At 47.0% G+C, this 22,172-nt stretch overlaps 1 protein-coding gene across 2 annotated transcripts in view; it reads right to left on the reverse strand.

Annotated features, from left to right (window-relative positions):
- Nucleotides 1–584: 584 nt before the first annotated feature.
- Nucleotides 585–22,172, reverse strand: part of mon1a (MON1 secretory trafficking family member A) — a 38,458-nt gene continuing 16,870 nt past the window's right edge. For both annotated transcript variants that reach the window (XM_038812335.1, XM_038812336.1), the window contains 4 exons: nt 11,611–12,063; nt 9,427–10,192; nt 7,306–7,453; nt 585–4,498 (listed from right to left, as the gene is read on the reverse strand). In XM_038812335.1, the coding sequence (XP_038668263.1) occupies nt 4,358–4,498; nt 7,306–7,453; nt 9,427–10,192; nt 11,611–12,063 (1,508 nt within the window). In that variant the 3' untranslated portion in view covers nt 585–4,357. The remainder of the gene's footprint in view (nt 4,499–7,305; nt 7,454–9,426; nt 10,193–11,610; nt 12,064–22,172) is intronic.

Consider the following 22,172-nt stretch of genomic DNA (forward strand, 5'->3'; position numbering starts at 1 on the left):
TGGCCGACCTCTGACCTGCTCTTGTGGCCACAGTATTTATATGGCTGGTCCGGTCGAGTTTCTGGTCAATGATAGCCCCTAGGATGTTGATAGTGGAGGATTCAGTAATGGTAAGTAGGGGCTTTTCACAGTAACTTAATTTGAAGCCAACTTGTGACAATAAGCGATTATTATTATTATTATTATTATTAATGCCATTGAATGTCAAAAGGAAATGGTTAGATTCTCCCTTGTTGGAGATGGTTATTGCCTGGCACCTGTGTGGTGTAAACATAACCTTGCAACTGAGATTCCTCATGCATGGAACCATTCGAGCAATTGGTTACTGCACCAACGTAAACAGAAGAGCCATACACGCATGATACACACAGACACAGTGGCAGATACACATGCATATACAGTCTCACACGCACACGCGCACACGCACGCACACAGTTCCACATGCGCACACACTCTTGGTGTAAAAGCAGAGTTTAAGAGACAAATAGCTTTCTTTCGAATAAGAATTGAAGAGAGGAGGTAAGCAAGACACCAGACAGCCATGACCACTTAGGTCAATGAATAAACGTATTATACACGCGTGCTTAGGATAGGGAGCAGTAATGTCATTTAATGCAGTAACATATCGGGCAAATGTACACATGTATTAGCACACAGGGATAGAATGGATTTGCAAAGTAACATCACATTAGGAAGATGTAATTAACCCTATAAAAACAGAGTTCCCTCAGGAATGTTTACTCAGTCCTGTTTAAGCTCCAACAGTAGTTAAGACGATGCGATTGCAGGACTCCAATGGGTCTGCTGTTCACGAGGGAGTCTCAATATTCGTGCCCACTGGCTGTCATGGGTTATAGCACCGTGTTGATCAATAAAGAATGTTAATTAGATGTCTCAGTAGAATTCCGAGTTGGTCGTAAAACTAATTTTAGGGGAAAGCAATAACAATCCAAGAATCCCAACATACTGCATCGAGAATAAAGCCTTGGGATATCGTGTGATGTATTTAACTGCAAAAGCAACAGTTTATTTGGTCATCCAAAGACATGCGGCGTCTTGAAGCCACTCACAAACGCTGCTGGAATTGTGCATTTTTGATTAACCACCACCATTTAGTTCTTCCCGCCTGCAGCTCAGTCACGTGAGAGGAAAGGTAGCGTTCCGAGGACTTCTGAATCTCGGCTGGGGTCAACTGAGTGAACTATTTTGGGCCCAACAACTTAATATAATAACAGAAGCAAATTCAGGGACATATTACAAGGGGCCGCCCCTGGTAGAGGCACTGCCCAAACAAAACTAAGAGCAACGGAAACATCAAATCAAAAGGTGATAGAGGGTCTGTAAAGCAATCCAGCCCCTGCGGTACGCACCGGGCATGGGAGGCCTTGACGGTGCCCATGGACACCGCATGCTCCCTCTCCAGGGAAACCCGGCCATGAACATAGCCGCGGAAGAAGGGCAGACAGTCCGGCCGGATGACGCCCTCGGTCGCCCGCTGCCTGGATCTGTTCGTGGCGAGTTTCGCAAGGCCCAGGGGCAGGTTCACAAGAAGATCCACTGCCTTCCTCACCCCTCTCCGCAATGCGTCCCCGTAGATCAGGAGCTTGGGACTGAAGTGCAAACAAAACTTCAACAAAAGGACAGGCAAGGAACAAAAAAGGGAGTGAGGCTTAAAACAGTCAACCATAGACATGGAACCACAAGACCACAAAATGGCAGTGTCCTTGGGAGTCCGTGAACCGGTCAACTGAGTGATATAGCGGCTGTTGGTAAGAAGGAATAAGTTCTGTTTTACATTACAACACTTGCTGTTTATTAAAACACTGGCCTGTTTGTTTATGATGGGAGGGGGGGGGGGGAGGAAAGCTGCTAAACGGGATTATCACTATGCAAAAAAAATCCAATCTCTCTCTGGAACGTTTGTCTCTCAAACAGACCCCAGACGCACAAACCTTGGGTCTGCGCAAAGGCAATCTCCGCATTTTTAAATCAAATTGTTTTTTTTATACAGACTCCCTGTCTCTTTGCCCCAGACCCCAGGTGGTATATTTTCAAGTCTCTTTGCCAGTGAACACGCTGCCGGACCGAGAGAGCGACACAGAGAGAGAGAGAGAGAGAGAGAGAGAGAAAGAGCGTCTGAGAGCAAAATCCAGTTTAGAGGAATCATTCCAGAGAAAGCTTGCAAAATAGATTGTTAACATGGTCCCTTCACCCCGAGTTGACAAAAAGCATGATATAAAAATAAAGACAAAAGACCACCTTCATCAAAGACCAATGGGAGGGCAGCTTGGTGGCGCACTGGCACCGAGGTCCCAGGTTCGATCCCGGCTCTAGGTCACTGTCCGTGTGGAGTTTGCACATTCTTCCCGTGTTTGTGTGGGTTTCGCCCCCACAACCCAAAAGATGTGCAGGCCACGTGCAGGTGAATTGGCCATGCTAAATTGCCCCTTAATTGGAAAAAATGAATTGGGTACTCTACATTTATATTTTTAGCGGAAGGTTTCTCACTCCTGGTCCAAGCCATTGGCTGACTCTCCCAATAAAGGATTATTTCTGCAGTGTGTTACTCTTCCAGCATGGGGAGGGGGCAATAATTTCACTGGAAGTCAGTGATACACAGAACACCATTTTAAAGATAACGCACTGGAAGCTCAATTTGATAGCTTTCCAGAGACCAGACCACCATTAAAATAAATTACTGACTGCAAATTTTAATGGGTCACATTTTAAACCAATAATACTCAAGTGTTTGAAGAATTTATTGCTCTTCCTGCTGGCATGTTCCCATTCATCAACTCATTTGAGGTTTCCATGGGCGACATCAGGCAATACTGTCCCGAAAACGGTGTTGACAGTGCCTGGAAATCTCATTCTCTCACAGAGACAGAGCAGAATCTAAGTATTCAGCCTGCGTGAGGTGAGCATCTTGTCATAGCTGATGGTTTAAAATTCTCATCCTTGTTTTCAAATCCCTTCACGGCCTCACCCCTGCGCATCTCTATAATCGCATGCAACCCCGCAACCTTCTGAAATCTCTGCGTTCCTCCGATCTGGCATCCTGAGCACCGCCGAATTTAATCGTTCTACCATTGGTGGCCGTGTCATCAGCTGCCTGGGCGTCAGCTCTGGAATTCCCTCCCTGAACTTCTCTGTCGCTCTCCCCCCTCTCTCTCCTCGTTCTAAGACGCTCCTTAAAATCTACCTCTTTGATTGGTCAGAGCACCCCTCATGTGGTCTGGTGTCAAATTATGTTTGTCAACATTCTTATGGCAGCACTGTTTAATGTTTAAGGACATCATAGGCGCTGTCAAAGTGCAAGCAAGTTGTTGTTGTTGCCATACAGCAGAGTTTAGCCCAGCTTCCTATTAGGGCAGCATTCCCTGTTATTGGCCGCACCACAGTATAGATGGAAGCTGTATGGGAGGAATCACAGCCCCTATTGGGCTCTGTCTGGTTTTCCATCAATTTTAACCAACAAAAACTCCTTTTAATTCGTCACAGGTTTTGCATCAAATGTAACAATCCCAGAGTTGTTGACATTTTGGCAATTTTTTTTTTTTTGCTTATTTTTTGCCAATTCTTTTTCTGACAGATATTTCTTCCTCATTCGCAGCAAGTGATGTATTGGCCATTAGCCGATTTACTTTTAAGATATTCTACACCATCTGAAGTGACCTCCCGTCAGTGAGGTCAAAGTTCAGGCTTCTGTTTTTAGTATAGCTCAAAGTTTCTTTTTAAGACTTGCAGTAAGGCCCTCCTCTCCAAAGGGAATCGCTGCCCTTTGACAGGACAGCCATTTGGGGCTGAATGGCCTGATCCCGCTTCCATGTTTACATGCTTCGCTTTCAATCTCGGAGTTCAATGGTGCGGTGCTCGCTGGAGGGCACTGATTGGTCCACTAGGTTTCCTCCGGGATTGGTCCACTAGGTTTCCTCTTCTCCCCGGCACCCCGGGAGCAATTTGGAGCGACCTGCAATTTTGTGTCAGTGCGGCGGATCCTCCGGGATTGTTCTCTTCCTCTCTAAACCAGCAAACCTCCAGACAAAGCTCTGTGACGTCAGGGCGGGATGAAGTGACGGAGAGTCAAGCCTGTCGATAGAGAGAGGGGGAACCCAAACACTAAAGGGTGATGACAGCTAATTGGAGTCAAGTATTTGGAACGGATGTAGTGCTTTTTTTAAAAAGAAGAAATGGCTAACACCTTACCTTTCGTTTAAAAACTCTGTGACTAGCGTTAGTGACCATTAACTTTCAGTGCCCCCCCTCCTCCCCCCCCCGCACATACGTGCTCGCTGATTAGTCAGTTTGCATTTTTTGGTAGGTAGTGAGGGAGTCAACCGATCACAGCCATTCCCTGTCAGTATGTCACTGGGTTGAGGATGAAGAGTTTGTCTTCTTCTTTCCTGATCCACTTCATTAGTTTGGTAATGGCACCCACTGCAGTAGCTTTGGTTCCCAGGGGAGTAAAACACATGTAGAGTTCAAATCCGCTCGTAACCTGGACAGTGGGTGAGGGAAAGGACAAGAGTTAGGAAGCAGGAAATTCAGTCACGTCTACATTTCCAAACATCTCGGTTTATTTCAGCTTGACCACTGCTACACTTGGGGTGGGAGATTTCTCACAAGGAGGCCGCCGGGTTTCTGATTGGCATAACTTTAGCGCCAGTGGTAACCCATTTAACAAAAGCGGCCTCCACAGTCTTCCGGGCTCAGGTGGCTGCGGTGGGACATCTCTGCTGGGCTGGGCCATGCAGATTTCAAGGTAACACGAAGCTTCTGCCAAACTGTCCAACAAACTCTCCCCCAGTGAGTTGGGATTTAATCCCAAGTAAGCATTCTTCGACACGGCTCCATCCATTGCTCCCAACTATGGAAAATTGCAAAGTTCAGGAGCGGCACAGTGGTTAGCACTGCTGTCTCATAGCGCCGAGGACCCGGGTTCAAAGCCCGGCCCCGGGTCACTGTCTGAGTGCAGTTTGCACATTCGCCCCGTGTTTGCGTGGGTCTCACCCCACAGCCCAAAAAATGTGCAGGCGAGGTGGATTGGCCTCGTTAAATTGCTCCTTAATTGGAAAAAAAATATTGGGTCCTCAAAATTTAAATTTTGTTAAATTTCAAAATTCAGTGTCGAATAGAGATGGCTTGACACTGCCCACAAAGTTGTCGCTGTTTTGATACACTATATAGTTCCCTCTGCATCTGTGATCCCAGCACAGATAGCATTCCTGGATGAAGTATCGCACAGACCACCGGGGGCGGGGGGGGGACCTTGTTTTACGTTGCCACAATTGTTGAGCGGTCACTTTTTAAACACACAATTCAGAGTGATGCTTTCTTCACTCTCCTTCATCAATATGCTTCAATGCATCCTCGAATGAGTGCTATTTACTGCGATGGAATCACCTTTCCATTTCCTGCACAGCAACTAACTTTGGGGACCAGTTGATATTTTTAGGTGAGCAGCAATTGATGCCAAATTCTGAACTCTCCGTTGGGTTGTTACGGGGTAGTACTCCCAGAGCAGACCCAAAGCTGCCATGAGCGCTTATCGGAAATTCGGGAACAACCACCTCTATCCCGCCCCCAAGGTGGGGGAATAATAATAACTGTTAATATATGATGCTGGAATAATGCAGCTGCTCGTCTTGTACCTTGTACAAGTTTATTGTGCATGAGGCAGCATGGTAGTGCAGTGGTTAACACTGCTGCCTCACGGCGCCGAGGTCCCAGGTTCGATCCCGGCTCTGGGTCACTGTCCATGTGGAGTTTGCACATTCTCCCCGTGTTTGCATGGGTTTTGCCCCCACAACCCAAAGATGTGCAGGGTAGGTGGACTGGCCATGGTAAATTGCCCCTTAATTGGAAAATAATTAATTGGGTACTCTAAATTTAAAAAAAAGTTTATTGTACATCCAACTCAGCAGAAATTCAGGGCGGGATTTACTGAGCACTCCGCTGCGTGCTTTTCGGCAGCAGATGTGGCCCGCCAGGGGGATCTGTAGTCATATCATGGTTGTGGTGTAATTCACCAACTGACCACTAGGTGTCTCATTAGTATACAAGTGAATGTTAGAGTCAGGTGACCTGAGACTGACTAGGAAGCTGGAAGAGAGAGGTTGCTTGTGCAAGTTCATACTGTCATTCATCTGTTGTTCTGTACATATTTGACCCTCTGTTAATGTATTTTTTTATAAATTTAGAGTACCCAATTATTTTTTGTTTCCAATTAAGGGGCAATTTAGCGTGGCCAATCCACCTAACCTGCACATCTTTGGGTTGTGGGGGTGAGACCCACGCAGACACGGGGAGAATGTGCAGACTCCACACAGACAGTGACCCAGGGCCGGGATTCGAATCCTCAGTGCCGCAGTCCCAGTGCTAACCACTGTGCCACATGCCGCCCACAACCCTCTGTTAATGTTAATAAATCATTGATAGCTTTAGCTACAAGTATTCGTGTAATATAAGTAAGGCCATCCAACAGGCTCTACTGACCCCATCGTTGTCAACGGGATTTCTCAGTGACAGTACCCCTTGTCGCTGGGGAACTGGTGCATTGGTGTGGGACCGGAATTTCCGGCCAGCGTGGACAGCTGGTAAAGCCCACCCACAAACTCGATATAAAATCCTCACTGCTGCTGTTTCCATTGATACTGTTTATGAGGTTGGGCCAATAACCATTACCTGTCTCTAATAAGGCAATTAACATAACAATGTAATTGTGGGAGCATGCACTCGTTGTAACAGTGACTTATTGACGAGGGGGGGGTGGAAAGGTCATCAATATTGCTACACCCCTAACAGACGGGAGTTATAAAATTGCCCCCTTTTTGCTGTGGTTTACGTGTCTGTGATTAACTGCATGGTAATGTCCACATTTCAGGCTCAGAAGATGAACTGAGACGTCCCATTCCAGCACCTCAAATCCAGAGGTGAAAGTCCTGAGTTACCACCTCCGATTTCGTGTTGCTCTGGTCCGTGCCGCACACCCTCCACCGCCCACCAACCCGCCATTTTAATTAGTTACTGTTTTAACAAATCGCTTGTCTGACTGTGCATTTGGCTGTTAAATTAGAACCGGCAAAATCAGCAAGAAGAATCACGCTCATTTTCCTGTGATTTTTTTTTTGTTTTTGTGCGGGGTCTAATTAAGGTTCCGTGGGCCACACGGAGTAAAATTAGGTCAAGTGGGAGGAGGCTCGTGTGGAGCACATGCACCAGCACTGACCAATTGGGCCGAATGGCCAGCGGCTGAGCTGTAGATACAATGGAATGTACTAGAATGTTACAAGCCTTGGTTCTTACCCATGCCAATAGGTTTTCTCTGTCCCCTGCATAGTAGATGTATTTCAGAGGTCTTGCGGAGTTGTGGATGCGACTGTACAAGTATTGATACAGCTCCAGTAGCCTTTCCTGTTCTTCTGCGCTTATGTAAGGAGCTTCAACTTCTGGGCTACCAAAGAAAAATGTACAATACATTTATGCCATTCTTGGATCCAAAAGCTTTGCAAAGACAATTTTAACACGAGGCAAAGGAACAGGAACAGGCCCTTAAGCTTGTCCCGTCATTCAATGAGACCATGGCTGATCTGTGGCCTAACTCCATATACCTGCCTTTGACCCATATCCTTAATATCTTTGCTTAACAAAAATGCATCTAAAATTACCAACTGATCAAGCATCAATCAATTGCCATTTGTGGAACCGTCCTTTATGGGTAGAAGTTCTTCCTAACATCTCTCCTGAATGGTCTGACCCTAATTTTCAGACTATCCCCCCTAGTTCTAGAATCTCCAACCAGTGAAAATAGTTTATCTTTATCTCCCCTGCCTTTTCCTATTAATATCTTCCCCCCCCCATAGAACCCCTGCAGTGCAGAAGGAGGCCATTCGGCCCGTCGAGTTTGCACCAACCCTCTGAGAGAGCAGCCTCCCCAGGCCCACTCCCCTGCCCCATCCCCCAAAACCCCATAACTCCGCCAGATGCCGCTGCCATGAATATATAAATATATATATTCATACGTTTACACACTCATTCAGGCTGAATGTCCCAGCTGTTTCTTGGAATGAGGACCAACGTGTTGCTTGCTCAAAACCTGAAAGGACATTTTGGTTCCTTTCTGACGAAGGAACACTAGTTTTGGACTTGCCCAAATGTCTGGTGTCGGTGTGCCCCCCCCTCCCACGTTGTTCATTGAAGGACAGGGCAAAACCAACCATCTCCAAGGCATTTGTGATGATGCAACTATGGGAGGGGGACTGCAGATGTGAGGTCAAGAGGTCAGGGAAAGACTGTCGCATCGATCTCCCAAAGAGGGGAAAAAAAACCCATCGGGCGAGGAGTTAAAAAACTTTTAAAACCCAGATGTTTCTCACAAGAAGCCGCTCAGAAAGGGCAAGTTACCGGAGGGTGGGAATGGGGGTGGGGGAAGGGGGATGACTGCCTAATTGAACTTGGATAATTATTTACCCAAAGAGAGGGAGGGGGAAAGAAAGCAAAGGAAAGTGAAAATGTTAACCAGGAGGAAAATCGCGCCAATTACTCCAACCTTGCTGATAAAATAGCAATTAAATTACTGCTTACTTTGACTGACTATGTAAAACAGTTTTCACAATGCTAATTCTGCTCAATTGCAAATCCTTATAGCTTATTTTCTTGCATTCAAAGATTTTTAGACTGGGGAACTTGTATCAGGGGCTGGTTTAGCACAGTGGGCTAAACAGCTGGCTTGTAATGCAGAAGAAGGCCAGCAGCACGGGTTCAATTCCCGTACCGGCCTCCCCGAACAGGCGCCGGAATGTGGCGACTCGGGGCTTTTCACAGTAACTTCATTGAAGCCTACTTGTGACAATAAGCGATTATTATTATGAACTCAATATTGACCAGGGACTGCCCGAAATCTATTTCAACATCCATTGCCTCATCAGATCTGAGCCGTTTAAAGGGTGCACACTTGGCCACCAAAAATATTACCCCACTGTGCATCATTCTCTCCTCCAGGTTGCAAGATTGTGAGTTCAAGTCCCACGCCAGGGTTTGAGCACAGAATCTAGACTGACACTGTAGTACTGAGGGAGTGCTACACCGTCAGAGATGCCATCTTGCAGATCAGACATTATAATCCCCATCTTCTGTCTTGGGAGGGCCTAAAAGATCCCATGGCACAATTTCAAAGAAGAGCAGAGGAGTTAACCCTGGTGTTCAGTCTGATATTTATCCCTCAATCAACATCACAAAAACAGATTATCTTGGCTTTTGCGGGAGCTTTCTGTGCACAAAGTGGCTGCTACATTACAACAGTCCCTACACGTTTGACTATAACTAAGTGACTATAAAATGATGTTCGGCATCCTGAGTGTGTGAAAGGCGCTACGTAAATGCAACTCCTTCTTCGATAACTCAGCTGGTGATGAGCAGGTTGCTTACCTGGTGAAAAGCCCCGAGCTTCTTGATTTATAAATGAAGTGTCTCAGGTCTTGGATCCCCACTTGGGACACACTGTAAGATGGAGTCCGTAACTCTTCCAGCAGCATCTGCAGGGTGTTCCGCTTCTTCATACGCTCCAGAAACTTGTTTTTACAGTTTGAGATGGTGAAGAAGTGCTCCCGGTCGGTGGAGATGAGCAGCAAGCACAGGCTGCTTGCCTGGTCAAGGTAGGAGATGTGGACGTGAAAGAATCCGCTGGAGTTGAACTTGGGTAGACAGACTGGGGTCCAGGCCTCCCCATCCCGGAAGGAGGTGGATGAACTGATGAGGTTGAAGAGAAGATGGAGATCGATGGGATGGAGAAACTGATCTTTTTTCCTCACCAGTGTGACCAGTTGGTTCTGGGCAACCAGAATGGAGAAGACAAGACTTTTGTCTTTGGCCTGCTGGAGGCTGCTGCTGATCATGTCTCTCACAGAAGAGGGCAGCGGCTGGCAGCGTACCGCACACGTTAAGAAGCTGGGATCTTTGTCCATGAGATTGAGGAGATGATCTGTTATCCTCTCGGACCCCGAGAGTAATCGGCGGAGATCATAGTTCTTTTTCTGCTCAAAGATCCTGTTCAGCTGAGTTGAGGTCAGCAGGCTGATAATCTGGTAGTAAACATACAGGAGTTCTTTAGCCACCTCCTGCTCGGATTGGCGGGTGCGAGAGACAGCCACGAGGACAAGGGGGTTGCGGCGGACAAAAACCACCTTGTAGCCCTCTGCGGAATGAAAAACATAAAATCAATCCACTCTGCGCTGTCTTGTGAACAGATGATTAAGACAAGGATAGTCAGTGCTCGGCAACCCGGCACAAATATTTCATTGGAAGAAGAATGGGAAAAGTAAACGCCCTACACGCCAAAATGCCTGCTACCAGGGCGGCACAGTGGTTAGCACTGCTGCCTCACAGCGCCGAGGACCCGGCTTCAGTCCCGGCCCTGGGTCACTGTCCGTGTGGAGTTTACAGATTCTCCCCGTGTCTGCGCGCGTCTCACCCCCACAACCCAAAGATGTGCGGGGCAGGTGGATTGGCTATGCTAAATTGTCCCTTAATTGGGAAAAAAAAAAGAATTGGGCACTTTAAATTTTATTTAAAATTTTAAAAAGAGGATATCAGGGGATTGAGGAGCTGGAGTTGCAGCGACAGGCGTGGATAACTGGGGAGTTTCTCACGAGATCAGAGATCGCACAGGAATGTCTCAAATTATGAGGAGTTTCAAAAATGGAAACCAGCAGTCACCTCGGCCTGTTGCTGTCCACTCCCCGGTGCCCTATCACATGAATAGTTTATGGATAGCTGGGAACAGGTTTCCATCAACTGGGGTACGGCATGAAGAAACTCAAAATGGTTGAGGGGACAGTCAGGGAACAACACTGGAAGGTTGGAGTCGTGGTGTATTACAGTTCACTCAGGGAGTTTGAGTTGCTGTGGCAACAAGCACTTTTCCATACATGGTGCAGTCTGGAGCTATGGATAGTGATGGTAGAGGCTCCAACTTTCTTTCCATCACACAGGTGACCAGGAATCTCTCCCGCTCCTACCATCTGCCATTGGTGGGCGATGGAAGGATTTTCCCGTTGATACTCAGCCTGTTTGGCCGCGTTATGACTGCACCTTCCTTGGCCATCAGGTCCTGAGGCGGGGCTCGAACCCAGAACCTGTGGCTCAGAGGCTGGGACGCTACCCACTGCACCACAAGACCTCTAGAAGGTCGGAGTGCACAGCAATTACTCTGCACAGCACGGTGTTCCAGACAGGCACAGGGTGACGTGGGCTGTCTGTCAAAGTGGCTGGGTGGGGGATTTAAAGAGAGGAAGAGATAGAGAGAGAGAACCGTCCCCCTGGTCAGCCCTGAATACTTTCTGGTATTGTTTGGGCAGTCAGAGAAAGTGCGCCAACCTGCTCAACAGGCAAGATGTGTTCCAACATTTGTTTTTAAACGAGGGTTAATGTAAATAATAGCCACTGCATTGCTATGGTGCTGAGTAATAATGATTGTAGCTGGAATTTATTTTGATGTCCCTCACAGAATGGTTTCATCATCAATTCCCCCCCATGCTTGGTCCCATACAAGAGATATGAACTCAAGTGGAACAGTGAAACCCAACAAAAAGTAACTGAAACCCTTAAACGCACCTGCATGGATGGATTTGATCACATTTTTGCTCGCCTCAATGAAGGAGACAAGAGCCACCATCACCCCCATTATGGAGGAGAGGGCTTCCTCCGTCCCGTAACGGGAATAAATCGGCTTCCCGGCTTCGCTGAAGACAAAGATGTGCTTCCGGTGCTGCCGCCACGATTCGCTTGTCACGTCCTCCTCCTTCTCGGAGAGCGCCGATTCTCTGCGGGAGCCCCCGGACGACCCGTCTCCCTCTGCTTCGCTGTCTCTCATCTCCTTGTTCACATCCATCGCGACGCCCGTCAGCTGTGTGCTCAGTTCGTTGAAATCTTTGCTGATCTCTTCGATTTGGGATTGTTCTGTGGCGGCCTCGTTAGCGTCGTCCAGGCACCTCTTCACTTCGTCGTCTCCAGTTAGATCTTCATATGATCTTGTGTGGACAAACATTGCACTCTCTTGTCCAGCACCTAGACAAAGGAATACATGTAGATAAAGACATGTCTGGTACCTGCCTTGTAGCTAGCAGTAAGTAACTAACAATGTCTAACGGAGAGTGAATTTCTTTGAATTGAAAGGGTTCAAAGGGCTGTTCGATACAGAACAATATCTATCTGGGTATGACTAATCTTATCATGGGACTCAGGTGGTTTCTGTTTGAACAATGAACACCTGGAGCGAGAAACAACCATTTCAAGTGCGGTCCTTTTAATGAATATGTTAACACATCCCTCATAGGGCAGCACAGTGGCGCAGTGGGTTAGCCCTGCTGCCTCACGGCACCGAGGTCCCAGGTTCGGTCCCGACACTGGGTCACTGTCCGTGTGGAGTTTGCACATTCTCCCCGTGTTTGCGTGGGTTTCGTCCCCACAACCCAAAGATGTGCAGGGTAGGTGGATTGGCCACACTAAATTGCACCTTAATTGGGGGAAAAAGTAATAAATTTATTTTTTTTAAAACACCTCCCTCATAGAGTTCAAAGGCCAAGAAACAGAGGCCCTGAAGCGAAACGGGTGACAGATATAAAAAGCCGGACTATATATCTAATTGAGCAGTTCAGCATCTTTAGTGAGAGAAAAGCGTCAGACTGCAATCAGCTTCCTGCCATTGCTGGCAAGCAACATCAACAACTCGCATTTATATAGTGCCTTTTATAAACTAAAAGCTTTGCAGGTGAATCACGGAACAGGTACGAACAATAAGCCACAAAAGCAGGTACAAGGACAGGTGATCAACGGCTTGACTCCAGGGGTAGGTCATAAAGACCGTGGAAAGAGAGGGAATAGAGTGGATTTAAGGAGAAAATTCCGGAGACAGGGCCTTAGGCATTGAAAGGCGTATCCACCAATGGTGGAAAAATTAGAATCAAGGTGGGGGGGGGGGGGGGGGGGGCAGGGGCGGTCGTGTGAGGTAAGCTGTGTTTCCTCTGAGCTCTGGCACTATTTAGCTCCAAACCCTTGTATTTATTGTGCTCTTACAGCTTGTACTCAGCTAATGCAGGAGTGAAAACGCCATATTATGTCCCCGGAAGATTGTTGGTCAAATTTTGCTGACAAATTTCCAAGAAATATTAAGAAAACTCGATGAAGCCGAGGAGAGAAATTTTACTATTGTAAGGGTCCTCCCTGTTCCTGTCTATTCCCATATTTTCCCTTTCTTTTGTTTTTGCTGTGGCATTTCTGATCCATGGATGCTTAATGACTTCAAGGCAAAGCAGCTTGTAAGCAATCTGTACCTTTAATTCAACCAGAAGGATCCAGAAGGCTGTGGTGTTTTAGGTTGGTGATTGTCAACTGGACGATACCAGTGATGACTCAGTCTGATTGATTTGGCTGGTGGCCGATGAATTGGCCCAAAGGGCTGTGCTCTGCCTGGTAACAGGTGGTGATTGGATCTGATCCCAGTGGAATGTTTTTAGAGTCTCGAGGTTGCAGTTTGCTTTCACTTTTGATTCTGCAGCCTGGATGGAGGAATCTAACTAACTCTCTCCAAAAAGATCTAACTAATCCTCTCCCATAAGGCCACTGTGAGGGTTGACTCTCTCCCCAGCAGGACTGGGTGTCGTTCTCTCGAGACTGCAAAGGCTTGAAATCAAACCACAAGCTGAAACCAAGATTTGATGTGAAATAAAGTGTCTGTACAGAGAGAGATACAGGTCTGGATGGGGACCTCGAGTTGAAGGCGCAGTTTGGTAAGAAATAAAGCATCTCTCCAGAAATCCTGCTGCCTGTAAGTGCTGTGATGAATGAAAGAATCGGCATGAAAGGCCATTACCAGCTGTAAACCAGTGATTTCCATCAATTAGCGTGCCATGGGAAAAGTGTGCTAAAGAACCACTATTTTTTTTTTTTTAAATTTAGATTATCCAATTATTTTTTTCAATTAAGGGGGCAATTTAGCGTGGCCAATCCACCTACTCTGCACATTTTTGGGTTGTGGGGGCGAAACCCACGCAGACACGGGGAGAACGTGCAAACTCCACACGGACAGTGACCCAGAGCCGGGATCGAACCTGGGACCTCAGCGCCGTGAGGCAGCTGTGCTAACCACTAGGCCACCGTGCTGCCCTAAAGAACCACTATTTGAAGCAAAGGGCGTAATCTATTGGCCGCATCCCGCCCAAACCGCGACGCAGCCGGTAGATCCCGGGTGAGGCCTCGTCCAGGATTTACCCAGCTCCCCACGACTCGCGAGATCTAATGGGATCTCACGAGACTTCGCAATCTAGATCCCTCCCAATATGGGGGGGGGGGGGGGGGGGGGGGACAGTATTTGGCAAATCTGCACATTAGAGTGAGTAGCTAGTCTCATTCTAATAGTCAGCTGGCCTGATCTACCCGAGGCTTTGGGATCTAACCCCTTCAACCCGGAGGCCTTAGGCCAGTGCCATTCAGTACTGATCCCCGGGTGGTTGGCCTCTGAGCAGGTGGCACCCTGGCACTGCTGGTGCCACCTGGGAACCTTGGCACTGCCGACCTGGCATCCTGAAAGTGCCATGTGGGTGGCAGAAGCACTTCCAAGATGCTAGGGTGGCAGCGCCAGGCTGGCATTGTGCCCATACCAGGGACAGGGCCCAGGAGTGTCCGGTCCATGTGAAGTGGGGTGCGGAGGGGCCCAAAAACCCCTTACAGGTGATTTGGGTTCCAGGGGCCATGTCGAGAGGGGGTGTCAAGAGTTTGGGCCGATATTCAAAAATGGCATCCCAATCTCCTCAGAGCAAGAAACAGAACTAAGGGCAGCCTCAGCAGGGCATTCCCAACTGAGGTCCTGAATTGCAACAGAGTCCCATTCGATAATGTGATCTTTCTCGACTCTGCAAGTGCCGGGAAACAGCAGTACTGAGACATACCCGGCAAAACGCGCTTGACACGGGACTCTGTTGCAATTCAATTAGATCTAATCTAAATATTCTTTTCTTTTGACCTTCATCCTTATTATTTTTACCCCTTGCGCCTCCTCTGTGTGTAGGGGGCCTGGTAGGAGGCCTGGTAGGGAGTCTGGTAGAGGGCCTGATAGGGGGCCTGGTAGAGGGCATGTGTGGAGGTCTGGTAGCGGCCTGGTAGGGGGCCTGGTCGGGGGGCTGGTAGGAGGCCTGGCAGGGGGCCTGGTAGGGGGCCTGGTCGGAGGACTGGTAGGGGGCCTGGTAGGAGGACTGGTAGGGGGCCTGGTCGGGGGGTTGGTAGGAGGACTGGTAGGGGGCCTGGTAGGGGGCCTGGTAGGGGGCCTGGTCGGGGGGCTGGTAGGGGGCCTGGTAGGGAGCCTGGTAGGGAGTCTGGTAGGGGGCCTGGTCGGGGGCCTGGTAGGGGGCCTGGTAGGGGGCCTGGTAGGGGGCCTGGTCGGGGGGCTGGTCGGGGGGCTGGTAGGAGGACTGGTAGGGAGCCTGGTAGGGGGCCTAGTAGGCGGCTACCACTGTTGTTCAGTGCCAAAAGAATTTAATGCAGCAATCTGAACAGCACTGGACTCCTTGTTGACTCAATGTGCTGAAAAATAAAATTTCAATTTTGGAAATGAACCAAGTAGATCTTTAGTGTTCTTTAAGATTGAGGATTTAAAGGCATTTTAATATTTTAATAAGCCATTTAAATGTTTTTAATGTTGATTCATACAAAGCTAATCATTCTGGAGATGCATTAATGCATACAAAAGTATTTTTCATTTCTTTGGTACTCCCAACAACTTCTGATGCCAAAGATCAACCTGAAATGCTCCCATTTCTATGGGGGAAGTGTTATCTGCATTGAGGGATCTTCCGTCTGGCAAGGCTCCAGGATCTGATAGTTCTGGAAGTGGATTTTATAAGGCTTTCAAAGACATGCTGATAGAACCTCTGATTAGTTTATATAACCACTCATTTGAAGTAGGACATGTTTTCTGAATATGGGGAGAACTCCAGTTGCCTCTTAGCTCAACAGCTGGAGCGACAGGGGCTTCCTGGGAGATTATACAGGTCCGATACTCGAACGGCAGTCTGGTTTCCGCCCTCCTCAGGTCAATGCAGATTTGAATTATTCTATCGGGGTCTCTATAGATCTGAGAACCCGAATGCGGTATCAGCCAAGACTGACATTTTGGGCAGCTTATCCATCCCAGCTGTCCAGGGGGAGAGGAGCGAGAAGTTGCAATCCCTGCCTGGCCCAGAGGAAATTATGAAATGCATTGGGTTGATGCAGACAGGTTAAGCCCCTGGCCAGGATGGCTTCCCCATTGAATTTTATCAGAGCAGTTGGTACCTTAAAATCTGGATATGTTTAATGATTCCTTATCCCAGGGTTCACGGAATTCAACCCTCACACAAGTATCTATTTCCTTGATTCTCAAAAAAGACAAAAACCCAACAGAGTGTGGGTCGTATCGAACTATATCACTCATAAATGTGGATGTTAGGGCAGCACGGTGGCCTAGTGGTTAGCACAACCGCGTCACGGCGCTGAGGTCCCAGGTTCGATCCCGGCTCTGGGTCACTGTCCGTGTGGAGTTTGCACATTCTCCCTGTGTTTGCGTGGGTTTCGCCCCCACAACCCAAAAATGTGCAGAGTTGGTGGATTGGCCACGCTAAAGTGCCCCTTAATTGGAAAAAATAATTGGGCAATCTAAATTTATTTAAAAAATAATAAATAAATAAATGTGGATGTTAAGTAACTTGCCAAAATGCTAGCGCTGCGACTGAAGCCCTGCCTCCCAGAGGCAATCTTGGAGGATCAGACAGGCTTCGTTAAAGGTCTGCACTTGTTGGCCAATATACGACACCTGTCCTTTTCCCCTCCTTGGTGGCCGATTGTTTCCCTAGATCATGGAAATCATTGGGCGGCACGGTGGCACAGTGGTTAGCACTGTGGCATCACAGCGCTGAGGACCCGAGTTTGATCCTGGCCCTGGGTCACTGTCCGTGTGGAGTTTGCGCATTCTCCCTGTGACTACGTGGGTCTCACAACCCAAAGATGTGCAGCGTAGTTGGATTGGCCATGCTAAATAGCCAATAGAATCCCTGCAGTGCAGAAGGAGGCCATTCAGCCCATCAAGTCTGCACGGCCCTCCAACAGATCACCCTACTTGGGTCCAATCCCCACCCTATCCCTGTAACCCCACCTAATGTTTGGACACTAAGGGGCAATTTGGTATGGCCAATCCACCTAACCTGCACATCTTTGGACTGTGGTAGGAAACCGGAGCACCTGCCTGGAAGAAACCCATGCAGACACGGGGAGAACATACAAACTACACACAGTTACCCAAGGCCAGAATCGCACCCGGGTCCGTGGGGATGCGAGGCAGCAGTGCTAACCACTGTGCCACCATGCCGAAAAGGCGTTTGATAGAGTGGAGTGGGAATATCTGTTTGACTATTTTGGGCAGAAAGGGTGATATCTCTCAGCTCTATTGAATGAAGTGAGGATGAAATGAGAGGGTGAGTTGGGTTCCATTCTGGATGATGAGGTATGGAGTGAGGCCCTTCAAAGGGTGAACTCTCCATCTCCATGTGCTTGGATAAGTCTGATCCAATTCAAGGCGGTGCACAGGGTACATCTGACTAAAGTGAGGATGAGTGGACTTTTCTCTGGGGTAGAAGACAGGTGTGAGTGTTGCTCTCGGAGGCTGGCTAACCACCTATGGCCTGGTCTTGGCCCAAGTTGGTAAGCTTTTGGGTCTCTTTCTTCATCACCATGTCGGAGATACTTTGATCTGGAGCCATGTCCACTGGTGGCCATTTTTGGGGTATCAGACTCGCTGGAGCTTCAGATGAAGACGGATGTCCTCGCCTTTGTCTCGTTGATAGCCCAGAGACAAGTTCTGCTTGGGTGGAGGTCTCCTACTCCGCCCAGTGCCTCGTCTTGGTTGGTGGCCTTATCATTCTTACATTTGGAGAAAGTCAAGCACACAATTAGGGGGTCGGTAGAAGGGTTCTACCTAAGGCGGCAGCCATTCATTTCCATTTGTAAGGGGCTAGTCACCATCAACTGTTGAGTAGGGTGATCATGGCTCGGCACAACATTGAGGGCCGAAGGGCCTGTTCTGTGCTGTACTGTTCTATGTTCTATGTTAGATTTAGCTTTAGATTAGCTTTTTGGACTCAATTTGTGCTTTTGCTTGTTCTGTCTCGTTCTTTTAATTGTGTAACTTTGGTTGATTGTAGGACATCACGGTGATGCAGTGGTTAGCACTGCTGCCTCACGGTGCTGAGGACCCGGGTTCAATCCAAGCCCTGGGTCACTGTCAGTGTGGAGGTTCTCCACAAATCTGCGTGGGTCTCAACTATGAACACTTTAGTATGCAGCTGACTTTTGTATGTTCGTACAATGTTATTAAAACATGTTCTGATCAGTGTTTATACCTCACCAAATCATTGTCCTCAATTTGCCTGTAGCTTTTTCGATTTTAATTTGGAGGATTTCCCGAAAATGAATGTTTTTATTTCTTTACAAAGTTACTAGTACAATGTTCAGTTGATTGCTAGATTGGTTAAAATTTCTTCTTTTCCCAGTCCTAACCGACCTATGAAAAAATTGTTTGTGCCAGTAATGGAAGAAAAATGAAGTAACTTGAATACTAGCATTTTGCATTGTTTTGGAGGCCCTCAAAGTAACTGCCTGTATTTTGTTTGAACCATGTAAGTTCATGGACTTCTATTCCCATCAAATAAATGTATTACCAAATACAATTAGTTGATATAATTTTGCATATGTAACTTACAAAATGTACCTTTTTAGAGTTTATGGGAAATGGACTATTTTTAATTTAATTCTAATTTTAATTTTAATTCTAATTTTCTTTTAAATATGTTTCAAATAACTTGTTTGCTTACGATTTATAACACTTGCTTACATTGACTTATACAAATAGAGATGAACAAAAGCATTATAGCATGTTTGAGGTTGCTCTCTAACATAGTGCCATCTTTGCAGTATACAGCACTTTGGCTCTACAAAGAGTACTACTACAGGTCAAGATTGTTTCAGATAGTTGCATTGGGAAGTATTTGTAAAATAACCTGGTTATGGCAAGTAAGGCATTATAGGGGGAAGTAGCTCAAGTGGTAGAGCACTCGCTTCGCATGTGAGAGGTAGTGGGATGGATGCCCACATTCTCCACTAGATATTACTCAAGGGACAAAACGTCAGGACCATCAGCTGTCTCATTCAAACCACAGTTCACACATTTAAATGCTTTTTGGGCAGCATGGTAGAATAGTGGTTAGCACAGTTGCTTCACAGCTCCAGGTTCCCAGGTTCGATTCCCGGCTGGGTCACTGTCTGTGCGGAGTCTGCATGTTCTCCCCGTGTCTGCGTGGGTTTCCTCTGGGTGCTCCGGTTTCCTCCCACAGTCCAAAGATCTGTGGGTTAGGTGGATCGGCCATGCTAAATTGCCCTTAGTGTCCAAAAAATGTTAAGTGGGGGTTACTGGGTTACGGGGATAGGGTGGATACGTGGGCTTCGGTGAGGTGCTCTTTGTAAGGGCCGGTGCAGACTCGAAGGGCCGAATGGCCTCCTTCTGCACTGTAAATTCTATGATTCTATGATATAACCTGAACTATTGGCTTCTGTAAAGAATATTATATATTTCCATCATAATGGAAAAGGGTTGGGCAGCACGGTGGCACAGTGGATTAGCCCTGCTGCCTCAAGGCGCCGAGGTCCCAGGTTCGATCCGGACCCTGGGTCACTGTCCGTGTGGAGTTTGCACATTCTCCCCATGTCTGCGTGGGATTCGCCCCCACAACCCAAAGATGTACAGGCTAGGTGGATTGGCCACGCTAAATTGCCCCTTAATTGGAAAAAATGAATCGGGTACTCTAAATTTTTTGTTTAAATAATGGAAAAGGGTTTCCAAGCAAATCTAGATTGTTGCAACTTTGCTCTGTATTTTTCAACTTCAGCCACAAATTGCATATTTTTAAGGAAAATGGGATTCACGTATTTACTGTGTATGAAAAAAACACTCAGATTATTGTTAATTATTCTGTTAGGAAAGCAGGTCTGCTTTGTATAATGCAAAATTGTTAACTTTAGTGAACTTCCAGGGAGCATTTTCTTTCATAAACTTTTCAAATGCTGAGAAAAAAATGTCTGCGTGGGTCTCACCCCCACAACCCAAAAATGTGCAGGGTCGTCAGATTGGCCACGCTAAATTGCCCCTTGATTGGCAGAAAAAAGAATTGCGTACTTATTTTTTTTTAAATTTGTTAATTGTTTTGTATGTTTTATTATGAAAAAAATTTAATAAACATATATTTTAATTAGTCTGGAATAAAATGCTTGTCTCATTGATTATGATCATGAAGCTACCAGATTGTTGTAAAAACCCATTAATGCTCCTATTGGGAAGGAATCTACCATCCCGGAGGTGACCCCAGACCCATGCCAATGTGGTTGATTCTGAAATAGCCTGGCAAAACCACTCCGTAGTAGCTGCTCCAGGGCAGTTAGAGATGACAATAAATGTTGGCTTAGTCAGCGATGCCCACATCCCAAGAATAGGTTTAGCGTGGCCAATCCATGTCCCCGGTACATCTTTGGGTTGTGGGGGTGAGACCCACGCAGACATGGTGAAAATGTGCAAATGCCACACGGACAGTGACCCAGGGCTGGATCAAACCCGGGTCCTCGGTGTTGTGAGGCAGCAGTGCTAACAACTTTGCAACTGTGCCACCACCCCATACATTTACATCTAAATTATTAATATATACCACAAAAAAAAAAAGCAGGGGACCTAGTATTGAGCCCTGTGGAACCCCACTGAAAACAGGCTTCCAGCCACAAAAACACCCGGCAACAATTCCCCCTTGTTTCCCACCACTGAGCCAACTTTATATCCAGCTTCCTGCAATCTCCTGGATGCCATGGTCCTTTATTCTATTTTACCCAGTCTGCCATGTTGGACCTTGTTAAAAGACTTGCTAAAATCCATGTAGACCACATCAACTACCCGTATCAATCCTCCTTGTTGCTACCTCAAAAAAACTCATTCAAAATTTGTCAAGCATGACCTTCCCTTAACAAATCTCCGTTCACTGTCCTTGATTAAGGCACACCTTTCTAAATGACATTTTAACCTGTCCCTCAGAATTGATTCCAATGAATTGCCCACCACCGATTTCGGACTGACTGGCCTGTTATTATTCAATCTGTCCCTCACTCCCTTTTGAAACAAAGATACAACATTAACAGACCTCCAATCCTCCGGCACTGTATTCAGAGAGGATTGGAAAATGATGGTCAGGTCCTCCACTACGTCCTCCCTGGCTTCTCTTAATAGCTTGGGGTACATTTCATCCAGCCCTGGTGACTTATCCACTTTCCCACCTGTTTATCACCTTAATACTCCCTCTCTTCTCATGTTCAATACTTCACACTCCTGTTAGGAATGGGTTAACAGACCTTCTAATTAAATGCAAATTTGATGCCAATTATCCAACAGAAGTCACTGATATATAAAGGGGTTACAGGTGGTGTTATTTGGTGGACATTTGTGTGGGTTGGATTAAAGTAATAAAGGTGTTTTGTGGAGAGGCAGAACTCTTGTCTTCTTTACTCTACAGCAACCCAGAAGCTAAGACATCCTCCTCCTTCAATATTCTGTATACACCGTCCTCTTCTTTTGTGAAGACAGATGCAAAGTATTCGTTAAGAACCATACCCACATCCTCCACCCATACATTACCTTTTTGGCCTTCTATGGGCACTACTCTTTCTTTAATTATCCTCTTACTCTTAAGGTATTGACCAAACATTTTGGGGTTTTCCTTGATTTTGCTTGCTGCCCGGTTTTTGCTATCCTCATGTCATTTTTCATATCACCCCTCCATTTTCCATACTCCTCGAGTCGATCTGTAGTATTGAGTTCACGGGTTGCACGGCTTCTGTTGCACACCTCATAAAAATCTGAAGATATTGTCCACGGGAATCATTCCTTGCTTCCTGCCTTCCATCCTGCCAAATGTCCCCTTTTGGACTCTCTCCGGTGAGTTGCCAAATTCGGTCATTATTCTATTTGTGAGGGAGGCACGGTGGCGCAGTAGTTAGTCCGGCTGCCCCACAGCGCCAAGGACCCAGGTTTGATCCCGGCCCCGGCTCACTGTCCGTGT

Source organism: Scyliorhinus canicula, chromosome 11 (assembly GCF_902713615.1).
Source record: "Scyliorhinus canicula chromosome 11, sScyCan1.1, whole genome shotgun sequence".
In the NCBI taxonomy this organism is placed as follows: domain Eukaryota; kingdom Metazoa; phylum Chordata; class Chondrichthyes; order Carcharhiniformes; family Scyliorhinidae; genus Scyliorhinus; species Scyliorhinus canicula.